This window comes from Bubalus bubalis, chromosome 9, assembly GCF_019923935.1.
Source record: "Bubalus bubalis isolate 160015118507 breed Murrah chromosome 9, NDDB_SH_1, whole genome shotgun sequence".
Lineage (NCBI taxonomy): Eukaryota > Metazoa > Chordata > Mammalia > Artiodactyla > Bovidae > Bubalus > Bubalus bubalis.
The window spans coordinates 28,970,542-28,994,587 of record NC_059165.1 but is presented as its reverse complement, the minus strand read 5'-3'; the positions used below and the strand labels follow the sequence as shown (position 1 = coordinate 28,994,587).

Here is a 24,046-nt window from a genome sequence, read left to right as displayed (position 1 = left end):
CTTTCTTTTATTATAAAATTAATTTACATGGAGAAATTAAAAGTTCTATCTTCATTCCAATTATGTCAGGAAAACAAAATCTTTTGCCTTTTTAACACTGCAATGTGTTGAAGCATCATATTTTAAGGTCTTAAAATTGGATTCAAAAGATGATCTTTAATGTCTTACCTCAAATTCAGTTTGTCTGTGATATCACTCACTTCTGTAAATTGGAAAATCTTTATAGTAATACTTAAAATGTTGTATCAAAAGTAGAAGAACCTATTCAATCAGAAACATAACATAAATGGATTTCAGAAATTAAATATGCAAAAATTAATGGTGTATGATGTTAAACCATCAGGTTCTTCAACTGTTTCCTTAAATCTTTTTTCTTAGTTTCTAAATACGAAAACTATCATTCTCTTTTTTCCAAAATAATGTGGTAATCCATGATCCATAGTATGGATAAATACTTTTTTTTTTTTAAATACAATGTGATATATAAAAATCAGAAATTTATTATTCCTGAAAAAAAAGAAGATCAAATAAAATGTCAGGTCACTTTAAAAGTATAAACATTAAAATCTGAAGTTTATTTAAGTAAATATTAACATTTATTTGAAGAAAGATATAAAATAATAGATAATTAAAATTTAAAACATACTTTTTATAAATAAAAATCATAAGGGAAAAAGATAAAAATATGGCTCTTGGTAATCTATATCAAGGCTGGGGAGCTTTTTTATTTTTTCATCTTCAAGGAATAACTTTATTGTTTTATACCCCTGCCCCAGTTTAGCAATCAGTGCTATAACATAAGTCCATTAGCAGGGTTGGAGTTACCTTTTTTTTTTTTTAACTTATTTTATTTATTTTAATTGGAGGCTAATTACTTTACAATATTGTGGTGGTTTTTGCCATACATTTACATGAATCAGCCATGGGTGTACATGTGCTCCCCATCCTGACTCTCCCTCCCACCTCCCTCCCCATCCCATCCCTCAGGGTCATCCCAGTGCACCAGCCCTGAGCACCCTGTTTCATGCAACGAACCTGGACTGGCGATCTGTTTCACATATGATAATATACATGTTTCAATGCTATTCTCTCAAATCATCCCACCCTCACCTTCTCCCCGAGTCCAAAAGACTGTTCTACAAATCTGTGTCTTTTATGCTGTCTCACATATAGGGTCATCGTTACCCTCTTTCTAAATTCCATATATATGTGTTAGTATACTGTATTGGTATTTTTCTTTAAACATATATTAAAAACCACTGGTCTTTATGGAAGAAAATAATAATAATTTACAGCCTAGATTGCAATACATGCAATAAGAGTAATGCCAATGCACTCTGCAAATTTACTCTAAACATCTTGCAAATAACATTTTAAATGTTTTAAATAAAGTAGTTTTGCTTTCACATGTTCAACTTTCTATCAAAATTCTACCAAGACTAAATAGAACCTCTTACTTAATTTTTTAAACTAAGTTCTGAATGATAATCTACCAGAAGAAATGACTATTTGCTTGTTTTTCCTGTTTTGTTGCTTTTTATAAGAACTTCCCTTTTTACAGATACAGTAAGTTACATATGCAAATAAATAAGTACAACAAGCAGTCTGAATGCAGCTTTTATCTGTGATATATAACTTTTTGTAGCTTGGTTACTTTGAGTGGTTCACATAGAGGAAAGAAATCTTGACTACAGGTGAAACTGAGTTTTGTATAGATTCACCTATCACTACAATAAAGTATCTTATGCTCTTTCTAACAAACATTTAAAAAAAAAAAAACAGCCAGACATCCACCATCATTCCCCCTCCCCACTTCACTATTTCAGTAGTCTGATCCATTGCTGGCTAAGTGGTACCTTAACATTTTAAACAATTAGAAAAACAGCACACTCAAGAAACATTCAACTTCTACCTTTATACATTTTAAATGAATAATTCTCTCACCATTGGAAGGAAAGAGATCTGAGAAAGCAATTTTAAACTTAAAATTCTCCAACTAGGATAATTTCAAAAGATTTAAATATCTGAAATATTTTAATTGATTGTTAAAACTGTAGACTTCGTCAGACAAAATAAATATGCCCAGAATCCCCCAATAATCAAGGTCTTATTAAGCTTCTTTTAACGTCAATCAGCAAGATCAAATACTATGTGTCATCAACAGAAAAAAATATGAAGGCCCCAATAATCTCAGGATTCTACTGAATGAAAAATATAATTTGGAAGTCAGCCAGAGAAGAGAACTAGTCATGTGGTAATAAGCAAACAGAAGAAATAGAGAGAGTGCCCATGCCTTTCAAGCATCAGAAAAATGAGTCTCCCTTAGTCACATTAAATTACGATTGTAGGAATTCTCATCACACATCAACAGCTGGAAGAGAAGGATCAGAGACAGCCATTACAGCCACACGGGTGGAAGCTCATTAGACTTCAAACTGAAGTATCTGCACTGATAAGTGATATGTAACACAAAATGTGAATTTATTATAATCTACCTAAATTGGATTACTCAAAATTAAACAGGCTCAAGAACTGTCCTTCAGTACCCCAACTTTGCTGACAGATCATATCTATTAGGCAATGTAAGAAATTATTAACCTAGATTTTACTGATTCCTTTTTTCTTTCTATATAACTCACCTTGATCTGACCAAACATCATCCACTAGACAGCATTTGCCTATAGCAATATAATTTAGGAAACTGAAAGATCTCCCATAAGCCTGGCTATTTTTGTCTACATAGAGTCCTGAATACTAAACAGTACTTGTTTCAGTTAGCTGAATTTCTACGCATTTAAAACTTGTTCTCTGCCCTGTAAAGGAAGTCCAAAAAATTATAAACATCATCAGTCTTGCAATTATCTGGAAGAAAAAAAAAAGCAAATGTATTAGCTAACGAGACTACGGGAAATGTGCATGTTGTATCATAAATACCTATTCATTCAAAGTAAATGGACAAAAGGATGACATTTTCTGATTAGAATAGAGAATTAAATTCATTTTAATTAAAGCTACTTAAATGAATTGGTAGGTGATGTGGAAAAGTAACACCAGCCTGTATCTGATTCTCCACCTTTTACAATTTTTTAAATATATGGATAAAAAGGTCATTGTTTAATTTGTTGTATTACTTACATATTAACAGTAAGAAAAAATGTGGTAAAACAGAAAACATAGCAAGATATCTCTAAGTAAGACTTTATATTTTAAAGGGCTGGTAAACCAACTATAAGGTATTTTTCATCTTGGTTTCCGGTTGCAGTCTGACAAAAATATCTCCTTCCCTCTACTTTAAATGACAGCAGGCTACTATCAATACAACACAGATACAATTCCTAAAGTTCCTAGCCTTGCCAGGAGAACAAGCCAAACAGATGAGAAGTACAACCACAACCTCAACAAATTTCCGGTACACACCATACAACCAGCCAGAAGAGGAAATGGACTTAGAAAGGGTCGCATGAATCTATTAAACAGAAAGATTTGTCTATATTTAAGAAGTATTTATAAGGAAAACATTTAAAGGTGGTATGCTACACTCTTAAGCCAGCTCCATCACTGCCTCTCCAATCAGTAACTGGTCATCTTACAACTGGTCCCAAGACCACTGCCCTTACTGGAAGATTTTTCAATTAAATGCCACTTTCTTCAAGTTCCCAAGAGAAAAATCAAACTGACTTATACATGCTCCTCACTGTTGACCTTAAATGAATATAAGCATACTAAATTAACGATCAAATGAAAGTATTTAAGAATTTTGCTTACAACAGCAATGGTCATAAACTTTAATTCATTTCATGTGGATCTGCAATTATATGATATATATACTGACAAACCTTAATTTGTTGTATATTTTATAACTATATAACAAAAAATAACAAACATGTTAAATACATTTCAAAGCACAAATGAAACAGTCACAAGATTTATGTAAAAGGCAAATACGCTATTAATGATGTTACAGAGAACTAATTCTTATATTCTAAATTTTAAAAATTCAAATATACTCTTAAATAACTAAATAATTGATAAGAAGTTACTATTGTACAAACGGTAATTAACAACCTATTTTGTAAACTTCTCTGACAAGGCAAAGATGTTACAAATTTTATCATGAAATAGTAATATACATAAACAGAACACCAGTAACAAACTGTACTTTTTATCATTTTTATATATCCATTTGTTTTCCTCTGTGCTTAAGCTTATCCTGTTACAAATAATAAAACATATTTATCAATCCATGTGTGCTTTTGTATTACATCTGGGTAAAACTGAATGGACTTTTTTTTTTTTTTTTTTTAAAACATCTCAGATGACCTGTTTCCTATTTTCAAGATGGTAGAAAGTAAATTCTAACCAAGGCACTTCCCGGCTTGAACCCCAAGTAGCCTCAGGATGAATTCAGAATTTAGCACGGCTTTCAGAATCTATACAACTCTCTAAATCCAACATTCAGTTTACAGGTGATATGGAGAACAGGAAAATACCCCAAAGAAACAACCAAAGTGAATCTGAGTCATTCTATAGGACAAGAGACTGGACTTTTCAACATTTCAATTTTATGGGGAATATAGGAGGAAGATAATGTTCCAGAATCAAGATTAAAAGATTTTTAGGAAATAAAATTAGTAAAAAGAAAGAAAAAAACTAGGCTTTTTTTAATCTCTGTAGCCTCCACAACACGACTTAAGCGACTTAGCAGCAACAGCAGCAGCCACCTCCACAACCTTTTCAAAAATCACCCCTCCCCACAAACACACAACTAAAGTGCTACTGAACTTTCTGTTTCTAGAAAGGATGAGAGTTCCTCTCACTTCTACACTTCTCCAAAGCACAACCTGTTCCCCATGCCAAAAGCCCTGCTAACTTCTCCGGCAGGGTGTATCTTACCCCCTGGTGTATCCCCATCGTCTAGCACACACCTGGCACAGAGTAGAACTTCGAATAAGTGAATTCCATAAGTGAACACAGTAAATAATTGTAAAAGCTTTATTTTAACCTTCTGTTTTTGAAGTAGGAATTTATTGAGGACTGGAAAATGATAAATGCCCACAAATCAAGCTTCCCAGGTGGCGCCAGTGTAAAGAACCCACTTGTCAATGCAGTTAGATGTCAGCAACACAGATTCGATCCCTGAGTGGAGAAGAGCCCCTGGAGAAGGAAACAGCAACCCACTCCAGTATGCTTGCCTGGAGAATCCCATCCACAGAGGAGCCTGGCGGGCTAGGTCCATAGGGTCAAAAAGAGTCGGACACGACTAAAGCAACTTCGTACACACACACATGCACCCTCTTATTTAAAAGGGTACGTTTTAGTCGAGTAACTTTGATGCTTTTCTTATTAAATAATATTAAAAATTTATATGTATGTATGTAGAGAAAAATCAGGATTGTTATGATTATTTTTATTTTCTTCATTTTGCTTATCTGCATTTTTAACTTTGAATATTAAATACTAAAAAGTATTTTAAAGAGTACTATGGGCACTACAGGCGTTTTACTCAAGTATTCTCGTTTGTCCCTTTTACCAATTTTAAAAGTAGAAAGGAAATGTCACTAAGTCGTGTCCAACTCTTTGCGACCCCTGTGGACTATAGCCTGCCAGGCTCCTCTGTCCATGGGATTTCCCAGGCCAAAATAATGGAGTGGGTTGTCATTTCCTTCTCTAGGGCATCTTCCCCACTCATGGATAGAACCCGCGCCTCTTGCTGGGCAGACAGATTCTTTACCACTGAGCCACTTGGGAATCCAGAAAGGAAATGCAGAGATACTCTACAGGGAGGAGTTAAAATATGCTAACCAGAGATTTTAAAAAATACTTTCCCATCAAACTTTTGCTTTAAGGCTAACAGTGACCTGACCAGTAGCCTTACAGGCAGCTATTAAATTCTTAAACTATTCCACAGTCATTTCCCAAGCATCACTTGAAAATGTCCCTTTCATTCCAATCTCCTAAGATTTAAAAAGTCTGTTAAAAATCAGTTGACAAAAGCTAGCAATGTCGGGGAAGGCAATGGCACCCCACTCCAGTACTCTTGCCTGGAAAATCCCATGGACGGAGGAGCCAGTCCATGGGGTCGTTAAGAGTTGGACACGACTGAGCGACTTCACTTTCACTTTTCACTTTCATGCATTGGAGAAGGAAATGGCAACCCACTCAAGTGTTCTTGCCTGGAGAATCCCAGGGACGGGGGAGCCCGGCGGGCTGCCGCCTATGGGGTCGCAGAATCGGACGGAAATGAGCGACCTCCACTCCAATGAAGCTGCTCCCCCCAAGGTCACAGCAGATCTTTTATACTAAATATTCACCCTGTCTAACCTCCTCCTTCTTCTCTATCCTCTATCCTCTATCACAGTATCCTATGCTTCTGTTCTCAAAAGTTCTCTTCCTTGACTTCTGTGATGCCAGTTCCTTAGGAGTTTCCCCTCATTAACCCTCTACTGCTCTCTCTTTCAGTTTCAATCTCAAAACTTGTTCTTCAACCTATCCTTTAAATTGTCCCTAAAGTTCCAGCTTTGATCTCGTCACACTTTCTCCTTGGACATTTCCATGAAAAATTACTTCATTCCCACCCAACTTACGGCTTCAACACACAAAAACAGGCCATATGTAAGGGGTTAAAGAGGCAGAATGAATCTATGCTGTTAAAAGTCAGGAAGGGGGTGGGTTGGGGCAGGAGGGTACAACACGTCAAACTTCCAGAGTGCTGGTAATGTTCTTTATCTTGATATGGGTGCCTGGTTAACACTGCTGTGTTTAGTAAAAATTCATCATGCTATATACACTTATGATATGTACGCTTTTCTGTATGACTGACTGTCTTATTTTGATAAAGAGAGAAAGTTTTGATTCCAGGTCTGCCACGTGTGACTTAGCTAATTCACCTATCGTATTAAAACCTTAGTTTCCACATCATTAAAACGGAGATGACGAGATGAGAACACCTACTTCACAGCACTGTAGAGAATGAAATAAAATATAAATGAGCTGCCTGGCCCACCGCTTGAAACACAGGTAGCTTATGCTTACAAATGTTCCTGCTCTTTCCCCATACTTTCTCAATTCCGTATCCCTAGCCTAGACATCCGTCCCCTCGACACCCAACCAGCTCAAGAACTACATATCCAAATTCCCCCTAAAGCGCTCCATTTCTAGGTCTGAAAGGCATCTCAAATTGAACATATCATCTTCCTTTTTAATAAATCTATCTCCTCTTCCTCCTGTAGTCCCCTGAAGTCTGACTGAAATTTCTACACACGATTACAACCTTCTTAAAAACCCCAATTTTTCACATTTAAGCTACCAAGTCCTATGTATTCTACATTTTAAGACATCCATTGGACTGCCAGTAGTGTAGAAAATAGTGTATTATTACAGCAGCTAATTTATTACAATAGCTTCCCAATATCGTCTCCCCCTTTATCCTAGCCTCCATACTACTTCCAGAATAATTATTCTAAAATGCACCTCAGATGATGTAACTTTTCTGCTTTAAAATCACTTATCTCAGGGCTTCTCTAGTGGCTCAGAGTTAAAGAATCTGCCTGCCAATGCAGGAAACACAGGTTTGATCCTTGGTCTGGGAAGATCCCACTTGCTGCGGAATAACTGAGAGTGTCTGCCACAACTCCCGAAGCACCTAGTGCCCACGCTCCGCAACCACAGAAGCCACCGTAATGAGGAGTCTGCGAACCACAATGGGAGAGGAGCCCCTGCTCGCTGCATCTAGACAAAGTCCACGTAGCAATGAAGACCCGGCAGAGCCAACAGCAAATAAGTAAAAAAAAAAAAAAATATATATATATATATATATATTGCTCATTTCCCTGATCAAGTTGTCATTCAATTTTGTTCTTGAAGTAGTTCCTGTTGGATACAGAGAACACACTAGTAGCTGCCAGTGGGGAGGGCATGGGAAGGGCATATAGGGGCTGGGGAGTGGGAGGTACAGACTCCTGGGTGTGAGGCTACAAGGATATATTGTACAACACAGGGAATATAGCCAATGCTTCGTAATAACTTAAAATGAAAAGTAACCTTTCAAATTACATACAAAATAAAATTAAGCAAACGAAATGGTTTCTGTTTAGAGTATTCCTCAACAGCACATCCAGGTGGCTCAGTGGTAAAGAATCTGCCTGCCAATGCAGGACACACGGGTCCCTGGTCTGGGAAGATCCCACGTGCTGTGAAGCAACTAAGCCCATATTCCACAACTGCAGTTTGCTTGCAGGTTCACCATATTCTGTAATGCCTCCATGTTTCTGTACGTATTTCTCTCTCTCTCCCTAAAATACTCTTTTATTTGTCCCCTCTCCCAATTTGGCTAATGCTTATTTCTCATTTAATAAATATCCTCTTGGAAATATCTCCTGGGTGTGCCACAACTTCTGGCTGGATGCAATGTACTTTTGCAGAACTTCCACAGACACTCTGCATACCCATGACAGTGTGTGTTACCCAGAGTGGTGACCACTGGTAGCGAGCCTCCCCTGACAGTGAGTCCTAGTGGGCAGAGACTGCTGTTATTCAGATCTGACAGAAAAGGGCTCAACAGAGACTGACCTATGGGAGACAGTGAGCATTTAAGTGAATAAAGGAATTAGAGATAGCAGAAAGCAGAAGGAATATTATCCCTATCTCATAAAATGTATACAAATTTATAGTATCATAAAGTCCTTAAACAGGTTCTAAAAACTAATTTTAAGTGTTATTTTGACCAAACCCAATTTTTTAAAGAGCTCTATTTTGTCAGGGCATTGTATACGAAGAACTGAAAGACTTACTTCAAATCTATAAAAATTTAGAACTTGAACACAGGGCCCTGCTGTGACCAGGAAGGCTGATCTCTACTGAGTTCATCATCTCAGCTCCCTTACCCGATGGTTCCAAGTTGAGCTCGCTGACCAATCAGAGGGCAGGAGAAGAAAGAAGCGCCCCTCCCCGCCAGGCCCTCAGCCTCTGTTGACAGTGGGTTTGACCGTGGCTGTGGTCCCCATCATAAAACCGCAGATCCAGGAGGGGAGCCCTTCGACAATGACCACAATGTTCACCGGATTCTGCTAACTGCTCTCTCTCTTCTCCCCTCAGACCGAAGACGGGAAAAGCGTCTCTTGTTCCTAACCCCTGGGTGTTAATCCATCCCTAGTGAGTTTTAATCGTGCACATACCTTCAATAAACTGTCTTCACATGTTCTTTTAAGGGAGCTATCCTACTGGGGATCTAATACAAATACAGAAACATTACTAACTAGCAGCATGTTAGCCAGTGATTGCTATATCATGGACTCACTTGTTAATGATTCCCCATCTTACAGAAAAGCATCAACATCATTTTTTGGCATTAACTAACTTCATTATGAAAATCATTTTGCAATATATACATATACATATATCCAATAATCACAATACACATCTTAAACTTATCCATACTGTATGTCAATAACATCTCAAAAACTGGAAAACAAAACAAAACACTCAAATTTTATATTAACTATTTCTCAATCCAAAACCAAAAGAAAAAAACTGCCTGTGCCTCACCCTGGATATAGCTTGGTACTGTCAGCTTAATATGGTCACAGTAGATTCTTCTGTCGGTGCAAAAACTGTGTATTAGTTTCCTATGGCTAGCTTCCCTCATAGCTCAGTCAGTAAAGAATCTGCCTGCAATGCAGGAGACCTGGGTTCGATTCCTGGGTCGGGAAGATCCCCTGGAGAAGAAAAAGGCAATCCACTCCAGTATTCCTGCCTGGAGAATCCCATGGACAGAGGAGTCTGGCAGGCTACAGTCCATGGGGTTGGAAGAGTTGGACACAACTTAGTGACTGAGAGAGAGAGAATGTGTAACAGATTCCTATAAATTTAATGGCTTGAAACAACACAAGTTTATTATCTTCTATACTGGAGATCAGAAGTACTAAAATTAAGGTGCTGGCAGGGCTCTGTTTCTTCTCAAGGGTCTAGAATCCATTTTCTGCCTTGTCTAGCTTGTTAAGGATAACTGCGTTCCTTGGCCGCTGGTCTTGCCCTTTCCCTTCAAAACCTGCAGCATTCCCAATCCCCTTCTCTGCTTCTGTCACCACATGGCCTTGCCTGACTCTGAACCTCTAGTTTCTCTCATACAAGGACCCACGTGATTACACTGAGCTCACGCAGATCATCTAGGGAGGAAGTAACCCATCTCAAGATCCTTCATCCAAGATCCTCAACTTAGTCATATCTGCAAAGTTCATTTCCTAGGTAACACAGTCACATGTTCTAAGGGTTAGGATGTGGCCATCTTTGAGTTGCCATTATTTAGCCTATCATAGTAAAAATCCAAGGTGCTGGTTGGGAAAAAAACACAAAGACAAGAAATGGAAACATCATTTAAAGTTTTAGTTAAAAACTTGCCTATACTGTAATCTTTTTGGCTCTGGATCCAATTTACTGACTAACAATCTAAATTAAAAATGAATTAGTAAGTCATTTCCCAAGATGAACTTCTACCTGAAAACTATTCCCAGTATACACACACACACATATGTTGTGTAAATGTATGCATTTTATGGTAAAACAAAAAATCCTCACTGAAGTTTTTTTCATTACAATATTTCTAAATGAAAGAATAATAGTATCAGTCCCTCAGTTTAATTTGAGGGGAAAAATGCTTATTGAAATACCTTTAATAGCTTCCTAATAACAGCTATTGCTTAAATGCACTGATAGAGTGTAATAATCACATAATTTTAATCCCATTTTAATGACACTGTGAAAAAGTGAAACAAAGGAATTGTTTCCATTTTCTCCAATAGTCAGTACTATAGAAATGACTATGTAATAGACTCAATATTTTTGTACTATTGCTCCTAGACCACATGGAACCTTCCAGATGCCCTAGTCCAAAAACAAACAAAAAAAAACCAAACAGGCCATATGCTGGGTAGAAGAGAGAATGAAAGGAAACTCATAATTAGAGGAGAAAGCATTTTTTCTACACATTACATATTCTTCTATTTATTTGTCTCTAAAATTTACCAAGTAAAGTAATTCATTCCAGATTACTTTGCCTCTAGATACAGAAAGAACGGAGAAACAGCTCTACCTGAAATTATAATCTGAACTCTTAATTGGCATCGTCCTCTCTGAGAAGCATTGTATCCAAGTTGTTAAATCTCAGATACCAGCTAACAAATTTGGAGCTATGTGTGGAGGGACCACTTTGGGTAGCTATGATTCTGCCCACCTTTTTAGCACCTGTAAAATGTTTTCTTTAACCTTCTTCCTTAACCTCTTTCTTCTTCAATGCATCCAACCCCAGGTAAAAATGCATATGTGTAAAGAGAACTATCCAAGCAATCCCCTCCCCCTTACTACCCTCGTGACTTCCATTATTTTTTTTCCCATATGAGGCAATAAAACTGAAGCAAGATGTTTAAAATTGGCAGTGGACTCAGAAACCTGGGTCTGAATTCATACTATACAATTTACTACCTGGCCTTGGACAAAGCATATAACCTCAGTGAGACTCAGTTCCCCCCTATGTAAAATGGGGCTTTATATCAACTTTATGAAGCTAATGAATGGATTAAGCAAGTAAATAAAAAAGCCAGATACAAAATGACAAACATTGCATAATTATACTTTGGCTCAGTTGGTAAGGAATCTGCCTGCAATGTGGGAGACCTGGGTTCGATCCCTGGGTTGGGAAGATCCCTTGGAGGAGGGCATGGCAACCCAATCCAGTATCCTCGCCTGGAGAATCCCCATGGACAGAGGAGCCTGGGGCGCTACAGTCCATGGGCTCGCAGAGTCAGACACGACTGAGTGACTTACACACACACAAAGTATTCTTGCCTGGGAAATCCCACGACTGAGTGACTTTCACACATACATACACAAGTATTCTTGCCTGGGAAGTCCCACGGACAGAGGAGCCTGGCGAGCTACTATAGTCCATGGGGTTGCAAGAGTCTGACACAACCTGGGGACTAAACCGCCAGAGTCGGACACAACTTAGTGACTAAAGCACCACCAAAGTATCTAGAAGAGTCAAATTCCTTGTGACAGAAGGGTGACTGCCAGGGGGGCTGGGCGAAAAGAGAAATGGGGAGTTATTATTTAAAGAATACAATATTTCAGTTTGGGAAGATGAAAAAGTTCTAGAGAGGGTTGGTGATGATCCTGCACAACAATGTGAATGGGCTTAATAACCAGTATATACTACATACACATACGTATATCATATAAATGTATTTTATGGCAAAAAAAACCTCACTGAAATTTTTTCATTGTGTGAAAGTCGCTCAGTTGTGTCTGACTCTTTGCAACCCCATGGACTGTGGCCCTCCCAGGCTCCTCTGTCCATGGAATTCTCCAGGCCAGAGTACTGGAGTGGGTTGCCATCCCCTTCTCCAGAGGACCTTCCCAACCCAGAGATGGAACCCAGGTCTCCCACACTGCAGTCGGATTCTTTACCATCTGAGCCACCAGGGAAGCCTGGTGTTTTTTTATTCATTACAACATGTCTAAAACAAAGAATAATATTATCAGTCCCTCACTTTAATTCCAGGGGAAAAAATGCTTATTAAAAAAACCTTTAATAGCTTTCTAATACATAGCTATTGCTTAAATGCACTTATAAGAGTATAATCATCACATAACTTTAATCCAATTATAAATGACAAATAGCACATAACATTGTGAAAAAAATGAAATGTACATCTAAAAATGGTTAAAGTGGTAAATGTTATATATATATATATTATATATATATATTTACAACCATAAACACAAAAATAAGAAAAGAATATTCTATCAATAATCCATATCAAAAAAAGCTCTCTCCCTTATTGGAGAGAGGCACAGAAGGAAAAAAAACACTACCTCAGCTCTCCAAATTGAACCTAACTGGCAAAAGAATAGAGTTCATCAACCTAAATTAGCATAAATCTTCACAGACTAGAAATCCAAACTACCTCCAAATCCCACACCAATCAATTTATATAACAAAAGCATATAAAGTTCAAATAAATAACAGATTTTACTTATGGTGTAGCACTTTTGGAGTTAAGTCATTATATAGGATTCTGTATAACCCACGTTGTAACAATATTTTTCACTTAAAGTATCGATATATTCACTTAAAGTATTGATATAAACTTTTAACAAAGTATCGATATATTCACTTAAAGTATTGATATAAACTTTTAACTATCTTCTAGTCCACAATTCTCTGTTAAATCAAATCTATACTTAAGCTTTCTTAAAATATATATGAATCTCTTATTTTAAAAGAGGCAGCTGTAGTATAATGAAACAAACACTGACCTAGGAACCAAAAAAATCTAAATATGACTAAACTCTGCCATGTATTACCTATATTACCGCAGTTGGGTAAGTCAATTTCCATGTACAAAGCTCTACAGTCAATGGGAATTATCACCTACCTCATAGAATTATTGAGAGATTTAAATAAAGCACATTAAAATGCCTTGAAACTCTAAAGCATAATTCCATTTATACTATTAATTTGTTGAAACACAAAAAGACTATTCTATCAAAAATTCATATTAAAAATGTACATGTACTTCACACTGATACAACTAGGTAATCTCCTGTAGTCCTGAAAGCCACAGAAGACACTAAATGCCTATATTAGAGAAAACTCTTCTTTAGGAACTACATACTAATCCTGATTCTAAATATTAGAAATATTGGGGAGAAAATGAGCTAAATAAAGTGATATCCTGTTGTGATATATTTATAACCAGTTACATCCTTGATCCATTAATTCTACAAATATCTATTTGGAATATTCCGGAATATCCTACAAATATTCCACTCCAAGCACTGTGTTAAGCAGTAAGACTACAGTGGTGAAGACAATACCCATGGTTCTTTCTCATCAGGGACCTTCCAACATAACCAGATGAGACATTAAACAAAACATCACACAAATGATCCATAAATTTGTGACCACATGAAAAATGAAAAGTAGAGGTTGCTATGAAGCACAGTAAGGGGGTTTTATCCAATATAGGAAATTTATGAGAAATAATTATCCAGTTGTACCATCCTTTCTCAAACCAACAGGCCTTAAGTGTTCAATAAATCTTAAATATTTCTTACATCAATAATATTATAAAAGCCAAGTGTTCCACTCCCTTCACTAGGAACAACTACATCCCTGGGGTTTAGAAGGTAAGAGATAGGCAACCTTATTATTTAGGAAGACATACAAACTAAGCTCACCACCCAATTGCTCAATAACAGCTAAAACCAGACTCTAGGAAGCACAGCTTCTCATCCCAATTTTGACTCATATTTTATGTATCAATTATGCTGATGCTGAGAGGTTACCTCAATGGTAGTTTAGCCTGTTTAAAATGCTCTAACCCCAAATCTCCTCATGACTGACTCTTTCAATATTACTCAGGTCTCTGCTTACTCAGGTCTCCCCTGAACCACCCAATCTAACTCAGCCTTCCAGTCATTCTCTATATTACAATTATACTACTTTATTACCTTTTTAGCACTTCTATCTGAAATTGCCTACTGTATATATTGGATTAGCCAAAAGATTCATTCAGATTATTCCATAAGATGTCCCAATATTTACTTGTTAATTATTATATGCTTCTCTTTCAAACTTGAAAGTAAGTTCCATAAGGCAAGGACTCATTTCATTCTCTCTATATCTTCAAGATACATCTTCCTTGCCAAAGACCTCCAGTTGTGCTTAGGTAGTTCAGATACAAGGGAGGAATGTTCCCAGCCTGGAGGATGACCGATTTAAGTCAGTTATGGTTATCCCATTACCCTTCCCAGTAACTGGTTTAGCGGAGGGAACAGTTTCCTTCAATAAGGCATAAGAAGACATCTGCAAAGTACCTCAAGAAGAAGCTTTTCTCTCTGATTAATGAGACATAAAGGAAAAACCTTGCCCCTTCTCCTGCCTTTATACTTGGTTGTATGAGGAAGTGACTCCGGGAACCTGATGCAGGAACGATGCATTCATGGGAGGGAAAAAATGAAGATGGAAGAGAAGCTGATCTCTTGGTGTTCTTGAGTCTCTAAATCAACAAAGAAACTACCTCTTCTAGACATCCTGTTATATGAGAATTATTCTTAAGCCCTGACCAATTAAGCCATTTTCTATCTCTTGTTTTGATACCCGCCACCAAAAGCTTCCCTGGTGGCTCAGAGGTTAAAGCGTCTGCCTCCAATGCGGGACACCTGGGTTCAATCCCTGGGTCGGGAAGATCCCCTGGAGAAGGAAATGGCACCCCACTCCAGTATTCTTGCCTGGAGAATCCCGTGGACGGAGGAGCATGGTGGGCTACAGTCCACAGGGTCGCAAAGAGTCAGACGCGACTGAGCGACTTCACTTTCACTTTCTTTCCTTACCAAAAGCACAATAATCTCTTAAGTCTCTTGTTTCTCCTGTAATACTAACAGAAAGCAGTACCTACAGTCTAGCGGATTCTTGAGATTAAATGAGACAATGCAACTAAAGTGCACAGCCACTAAGTCATGTCCAACTCTTTGTGATCCATGGACTGAAACTCGCCAGGCTCTTCTGTCCATGAAATTCTCCAGGCAATTTCCTTCTCCAGGGGATCGTCCCCATCCAGGGGTCAAACACATGACTCACGCTTGGTAGCCAGATTCTCTACCGCTGTACCACCTGGAAAGTCCCAAGTAAACTGGCAAATATAAACAAATACTCAAATGATAGCATCTGCTGTTACTGTTGCTATTAAACATTTAACTTTCTATGACAAAACTCCACAAACTCTTTATGTAGTATTTGGGATTTTGTTATTTTACAGAAAAAAAAATCATTTTAATCCTGTTTAAATAAAATCATTTTTAACAGGATTACTCATTCACTTTCTTTACTTTTTTATATTAGTAAAGAAGATTTGTTTTTTTTTCTCAAGTTTGAAGTAGGTAAAAAGAAGAATCAAGGCAAATATCAGATCACTAAAGAAAAATAATCATATTAATTTCAGGTGAGACTCTGTTTTTGGCATCAACTCCTCCCTTAACTTACACAGAGCTAAATAAAAACTTTCATCTACTATTCTTATCTTCACAAATATTTCGTTAGTATTTTAAGATGGCTTGTGTTGTGTTAGTTGCTCAGTTGTGTCCAACTCTATGCAACCCCACTGACTATAGCTTGCCAGGCCCCTCTGTCCATGAAATTCTCCAGGTAAGAATATAAGAGTGGGTAGCCATTCCCGCCTACAGGGGATCTTCCTGACCCAGGAATCGAACCCAGGTCTCCTGCATTGTAGGCAGATTCTTTACCATGTGAGCCACCAGGGAAGTAGATTACACTAACTACAAATTTATAATATGTTAGTAACTAAATCTGTATTATATATACAATTACAAAAAATTCTTTTTTAAAAAAAGTGTTATACATCAGTTTCTACAATTTTTTTTCTGTGCTCAACTACTTGTTTGATATGCCATGAAGCAAAATTAACACAGATCAAAAATAAGAGATTTCCAGGTCATTGGTTTAAGTTCACTCCCGCTGAATTGTGATCTAAAATGTTATGATGGCTCATTACTATTGGAAAGCGGTATGGGTCCTACATGAAACAGAATAATCAAAATTCTTAAAGTCAAATATGAAGGTGGTTTTGTCACTACTAAAGAAGTGACACCAACTGAAGTGTCTCTTTTAAAGAGGAACAAAGAACAAATACTAACTCCTTCACTGCCTGGAAATGCCCAGGCTCTTGTGAGCTCAGATAAATTTCTGGTTCTATCAATATTACAAAAACATTATTAGCACCACTTCTCAAAAATCTTTACTAACCCACTCTGACAAAAATTACCAGTTACCCATTATGACCAATAAGAATTTGAGCAACTTGTACAGCTATTAGAAGTTATCTGGAAAAACACTATTCTTCCCTGGTTGGAACATTTTTCTACCTGTTTTTCAACATCTCACACAGTGACTCAGATACATAGTTCAGGGAAGAATAGCCTCTACTATTTCTGTACTACTGAAAACAGGTAGGATATAAATCTTGGCAGACCACCTTTCAGATCACTCTTTAGCGTATACACGGGGTTTTGGTAGTATAGTCAAATAACTCACAGTCCAAGTCATGTTAAGTTGTATACATGTGTTACATTAATAGATGTTACATATGTAAAACATATATAAAATCTGACAAGCAAATTTTAAAATCCAAATATAACCACTTACTTTTAATTCCAAACTCTTTTCAGATTTCAAAATATATCTTATTCTATTGCTCCAGTGCTATTTTAAAGCCCTCCTTTGATAAGTAGTAAGTTATTAATAAAGTAATATTTTAGCATGTTTACAGAGGCTTACTAACCAACAATACATCACTAGTACACAAATATTTTCTATCCTTCTCATACCAATGTCAAAGCAATAAAGTACACACAATAGTAGGGAATAGTCCCACATATTACAGAATAAAATGATCTTCAATACATATTTTAAATTAAACATTCTAAGTAGTTTCCTGTCTTTTAAGTCTAGTACATTAAGCCTCAATCCTATGTCCCAACATTAATGTAACAGTTGTGATCTCTATGGAAGAGAGAACATTCTAAATTCCCCAAATTTTACTTCTAATTCTAAACTATTAGGGTGGAGTGTTAATAAACAGCAACTTCGGTATTCCAGCCCTTGTTTACAGTGTATGTTTCAATTTTAAAACAAAATAATTCTATTTTCGAGTAGTAACTGAAAATATAAGATGCATTTAGTTCACTACTGCAAAGTAAAACTTAATTTTTTTCACTCTAAATTGGTTTTATATGGCAAATTGGCCGTAGGGTGTGGAAATAAACCTATTTTTTTTTTCTTTCACAGCTCTGAAAAAATACATCTCAACATTATTACTATTTCTAAGAGTAATAAACCTCTAAATAAACAATACTAAAAGTTAACTCTCAACATCTTACACTTTTTTCTTTAGATTTGTTCCTTCAAAAAAAAAAATCATTTTTTGGATACTTCTAAAATAATGGAAAGGAGATCAATCAAAAAGCAAGGCTCCCAGAGCTGACATATTAGATACAAGTTATTTTGGAGGAAACATCCTGGGGATTGAGAAGGGAAGAGTCAACTGAATAATATAGAAAATTTAATCCCCATAAAGGTTTTCCTTCATTGGTTTTAGAAATCTTGAATTGTGTTAAATGAATTAACTGCTTCTCAATTAAGTTTCTGACAAGATCTGTATTACTTCACTTGCCTTATTTCCTTTAGGAAAAAAAGGAAGGAAGGAAGAAGAAAAGTTTTTCATTTTTAGGGGGGGGAAATTGAATAAAAAAAAAGAGGTCATGCTGATGCTAGTATCTACAAACTCTCTTATATGGAGTATTTATTGTTTTTTCCAAATTTCCAAAATTCATTTGACTAAATTCTATTTCATGCATAATCATGGCAGTCTATGTGAAATCATATTTAAATGATCATTAGATCTTAACCCCTTAAAAATGAGTCTATGTTGTTTTCATAGTTTAAAAACCAAAGTTACTTCTCAGAGCCCAGGGTCAAATGTACAGATTTCTATAGTTTCTGACAAGTTTAACTTAATGTCACTATTTAGTATCTTTGTTTAATGTTGTTTTATAACACATTCATCTTTCTGTGCCATTCCATAATTTTAAAGATGAAATTAGTTTAACAAAAAGTAGTATCACACTCATCTATTCTCAGGCGCTAGGTACTCCTTCTGCGGCAGTGGTGGCATAGAGAGCGGTCTAAAATTCAGCAACACTTCAGACAGAACTTGTTCACTCCAGTGTCCAATTTTAAAACTTAAATGATCACACAAAAGTTTCAGAAGGAGAAAGTCTCAAGAAGCAAGAATTTTTCATTATTTTAGGCTTTCAACTTTCCCTCCTAAAGTTTGTCTTCCCCACACCATATATATGTCTGCAATCTGTGAAAATGGAGGGTATCAGCATAAGGTGCACCAATGGTCAAGACTACATATCTGATCAAATATTTAAAGTCTGTTATATCTGATTATGTAAAGCTGTTCCCTAAATCTGTAGCAATCTACCCTAAATCAAGAAGGCAAACTAGGATAGTGAAAAAAATGTATCTTTCATCTTCAACTACAGATTTTAAGCAGAGATATCTTTGTTAGAAACCCAGCTAGTAGTGCATCTCTGGGCAAAGTTACTCAACTAGTCACGAGTTTTCTTATTGCTTTAATGGAGAAAAAATTAAAGTATCTTGCAGAATTGTTGGGAGAATTAGAAAAAATGAAGTGCAGAACACAGTGACTTACACACAGAATAACAATTTAAATAATGATTACTCTTTTGTTATCAGTTATTTTTTAAATATCCCTAAGCTAGAGAATATGGAATTCAAACTTCCAAAGTCCTTATTCTGGAGGTCACTGAAAAAAATTTTTTTCACATTGAAAAAATGCCCTTGAGTCTAACATCTTCATTGTTCAACAGTATTTAGTTGGTGCTTTTGACATTTGAAGACACTATTCAATGTCAAGGACACCTCAGAGAAGAAATCCGAAGTATTATCCCTTGCCCTCAAGAAACTTACATTTTAGAGGAAGGCAGATATTAAACAACCAATTGCATAGTTACTTAATTGCAATTGAGACTGCAGTACAATGTTACAAAGAAAGCCTGCTAAAGGGGGAAATGACCTAACAGGATCAGAATTTATATTTCTACACCAACATCCCTCCTCCCTCCAAGGGTTTTCAATCACCCTGTCTATAATTAAACCTAATCCAAACTTCTGTATAGACCTGACCCGTCTGGCTTTTAAAACAATGAAATCAGTAATTAATCTGACTCCAGTCATTTTTATGTTCAGAAATGTATAGTGAAAATATAGAACCTGCATAAAATCTACAAATTAATTTCAAGTATCCCATACAGTGACTTAACGAAAGAGAAAGCAAAGATATAATATAGATAAGGGCCTGTCTGCTCTCCTCTATGAACTCATAAGAAAATGTATTTCTTGATGGATTATAAAACCAGTATTTTTATTTTATGTACATGCCATTATTTTTAATGATGACTCATTTTTCAGAATGTTTTTATTGTAAAATGTTTACATATTCATTACTGAAAAACATTATTTCTGTGATTTTTAAGGTCACTACAGTTCTAATTTGCTATATAAAAGAACATTCTTCACTCAAGCACTTTTTGAGGTCTGCCTCCTTAAAAAAAATTTTTTTTAGTCTGGTGATATCCATTTTAAAGACAACTTCAAGATACCTATCTTCAGAAGTCAGTAGGTTATTGTGGAACAGTGCCCTTAAAGTCCCAAGTGCACATAAAGGGCAAAAAATGAGTAATCAGATCAACTCTTCTAGCAAAATGAAACTTATTGCATCAAACAGAATCTACCTCAATGTTTGTCTTAGATTCAAACAACATTCGCCTAGAAATTAATGCAACAACTGTTAACTCAGAATGGTCATTGTCAATTCTCCAAAAGTGGCCTCTTTACCTATATGTAGTCCATAAGGCAAAGCAATCCAGGATTCCTGCTGCCAATTATAATGAATGGAAGAAATTTATTTAAATCAAATAGCACCATCTAGCAGAACTCTCACCACCTGGCTTACAAATGTAGATGTTACTTGGTGTTCAGTTTGGTAGACTTGACAGCAAAATGGCAATTATTTGTTTTCATGACATAACCACAGAATTAGAGCTAGAAATGACTTAAGACACACCAGGTTCAACTTCCTCATTATTATGCTAGATGCTTTTAAAATTTTTTTACAAAGTTATCATAATATAGATTAAATTTAGCCATTTCTGGAAGTTCAAATAAAACCCAAAATTTGGATTCTCAAATTCAACCACCCTGAAAATAAGTAAAATATACCTCAATACACATTTCAATTCCTTCACTCCCAAAACTATGAAATCCAAATACTCTGTAATCATTAAAACATCTTTCCTAAATGTTTCTATTTTCTCAGATATATTGCCACTAAATGATAAATGCACACAAATTACGCTATCTCAAAACTTCAATTCCAGTAACTTGCTATTTCTTAACCAACCTATAATGCTAAATCTTTTACATACTCCTTGTCACAGCAACAAGATCCTGAATACAGCTCAGAAAATACCTTGGGGGTGAGGGGGGCGGGGAGTATCTTTTTTTGGTTTGTTTTGATATGCCAAGGCCTGCCGCCCCTAAATCCTATAGGAATTGTGTTTATTGCTGCCAACACGAAGATTAGGAAATGTTCCCAACCGTAGGGCACAAGAAACTTTCAGAAGACTATTAACTGCCTAAAACTAGGAGGGAAACCCGGTAGTTTCTGCACATTCGGTTTTTATTTACGCAGCTATTTCCTTGTGCAAGGTGACTAAAGTAGCTTTTGAGAGATGCTCTCAGACTTTTCCCCAGTCTGAAGTCCTCGGAAGGGCAGAGCGCGTCCAATGACAGGGATACGCCTCATCCTCAGAATGGAGGTGGTTAGTGGGAATCACCATAAGAGCTGCTGCACAGAAAAGAGGGGTTCTTCCTCAGTGGTCACAGTCACTATGCGCTCTCATTTTTAGTAACAACCAAATCACCGTTACAAGCACATAAGAATAGTAGCAAACAACCCTGCTTCGCAGCGTGCCGTGACGGTGGCATCCCAGGCCGGGAGGGGCTCCTTTCTCACCAGCCTCCCCTGGGCTCCACCGGAGTTAACACCTGTATCTCTTCGCCACACCGACCGAACAACTAACTCCTCCCCGTCTCCACGCTTCGACCCTTCCTGCAAGTCCGGGTTCGGACCACTGCCCCCTCCCCACTGCAGACAGCCCTCCTGGCGCCAGCGGCCGCGGCCCCCACCGCTACTCCTCTGCGCCCCGCGACCCCCGCTCGCCGCCCGGACCGCCACGGCCCTCCACGTTTGGGAGGCTGGAAGTCTCCAAAAAAAAAAAAAAAAAAGTTCTCCAGCCGTCGCCGCCGCCGAGTTGGGTAGTCTGCGAGCGGCAGAAACGCCAGCCTACCCCAGCAGCTCCCGCTTCTCGCCAGCACACTTTTCCTCCCCGGGAACTCGGTCCTTTGACTCCCAAACTTCAGCGGCGCCCCTGGCGCCCCCTGCCCCGGGCTCCGCGGGGCGCACGGGGCTGCGAACGCGGCGTCCCTCCTCCGGACCAGGAAAGCCCCGACGCCCACCCAGCCCACGCCCCGCACACGCCCTCCGCGCCCCGCGCGCGTCTCCGCGCCCAGCGGGGCCCCGCTCGGCCGCTCCACGCCCGGCTTCCGCCCTCCGCGCGCCCGGCCCCGCTGCCTTCGCCTCGCCAGGCGCAACTGGCCCCGGCGCCCGAGCCCCCCGCCGCGGCGCCCCTCGAGCTGCCCGCCGCGACCACGGCCCGCCCCCACCGAACACCCACATTCCCTCCGCGTGCCCTCCTTCACGCAGCTGCCCCCTCTCGCCCAATCTCTATCCCCGGAGGCTCTCCGCAGCCCCGGACCCCAGCTCCAAAGTTACTTTGCGAGGAGGTGAACCCGCGGGTTATTTCCCTCAATCACCCAAACAAGTTTCCATCCCCGCCACCAGCACCGCCGCCGCCCCCCGACACACTCGCTCCCTCCCGCCCGCCAGACCCCACGGCCGCCAGCCCCGCGCGAGCCCCTCCTGGGAAACAGCCGCTCCCCGCACCGCACGCCCCCCACCTCGCGTACCCCTCCCCCTGCCAGCCCACCCCCCGGCTCTCCCCCGGCAGAGTGTCTGTGTGTCTGGGTGTCTCCGAGAGAGTGTGCGAGTGCGTGCGTGTGTGTGTGTGTGCGCGCGTGAGAAGGCGGAGGTGGGTGAGAAGCGGAGACACTTACTTCTCCCGGGCCTGGCTGTCGGACGGGACGGCGCTGCTGTTACTCTTGCCTTTGCCGTACATGCTTGTGCCGAGAGCAGCTCCCACTGTCACGCACCTGTCAACCCATCACAGCCTCCCCGGGAACAGCCCCGTCCCCATGGCGACCCACGCAGCCACCCCCACTATTGGCCGCCCCACGCCAAAGCTCCGCCCCCTTCGCCCAGGCAACGCACGAGACTGACAGGCCTCCCCCCCTCCCTCCGGCCTGCCGAAGCGCGCGGCGGCGGCTACAGCCTAAGCGGCAGTCTCCTCCCTCCTTCCCTCCCTCCCGGGTTCCCTCCCTCCTTCCCTCTCCGCTCTCCTCCCTCCTCCCGCTCCTCTCCCCCCCTCCCCCCTCCGAACCCCGGCGCAAGGGGGGAATTAGAAACTGCTCTAGAAGGATTTTAAACAACTGGCTGTTCCCTCCGCTGCCGCCCCTCCCCCCGCACCGCCCGCGCTCGGCTCCTCACTGGAGAGAAGGCGCCGGGAGGAGGGGAAAGTGCGGCCTGGAGTCTCTGGCAGGAGCCGGCGGAGCCGGAGCGGCCCAGACTTCAGGGCGCCCGCCGAGTACACAGGCAGATCTATGGCCCCAGCCGCCCTGGGGAGCCTCCCCCACCAGCCCCTTTCTCCCGCTCCTCTCCTGTCTGTGACCCCGCGCCGGTACCCAGGATTGATCTCTGCGGTCCTCGGCCCTACTCCCTGCGGTGTCGCCCCCGCCCAGCTCCCAGAGGGCCGGCTGGCGGGGGACACGCGCACTGTTCCCTCGACCTTCTGGCTGAGCGACCGGGAGCGACTCGCCTTCCCTCCGGGGAGGGACTATGCCTCCGGCCCTTGGCGCCGCTGGGGTGGCGTCGCCTGGCTCCTGGGGCCGCGCCCTGCAGCCCGGGGGAGCACTCGGGCTCGGGCCTGGCTCCTCTCTTTAGAGGTGAGCCTGCCTCCCAAAGGTGGCCCAGTGACTCCTGGGGCCTCAGTGGCCCCCACCTTGTCCTCCTAAGATCAGACCTACTGCAGAAGAGGGCCCCGGGTATCCCCACCTGGCCTGCCTCTCTAGCCTTGGGCGTTGATGCCAACTCATCCTGACCTTTGGAGTGGAAAAGACCGTAGAAGGCTTTTAAAAACATCCCTGTCTTTGTCCATCAGAATAGGCCCCAGCTGTGCTCCAAGGTGTACAAAGCTTTTGCCAGAGCTG

At 39.7% G+C, this 24,046-nt stretch overlaps 1 protein-coding gene across 4 annotated transcripts in view; it reads right to left on the bottom strand.

Moving 5' to 3' along the window:
• SSBP2 (single stranded DNA binding protein 2) overlaps positions 1-23,080 on the bottom strand; it is a 315,423-nt gene extending 292,343 nt beyond the window's left edge. Inside the window, exon 1 of one of the 4 annotated variants that reach the window (XM_025292262.3) lies at positions 22,838-23,080. In XM_025292262.3, coding sequence (XP_025148047.1) covers positions 22,838-22,899 — 62 coding nt within the window. In that variant the 5' untranslated portion in view covers positions 22,900-23,080. The remainder of the gene's footprint in view (positions 1-22,837) is intronic. The other 3 variants (XM_025292260.3, XM_025292263.3, XM_025292261.3) reach the window with 3 other exon arrangements.
• Between the last annotated feature and the right edge of the window lie 966 nt (positions 23,081-24,046).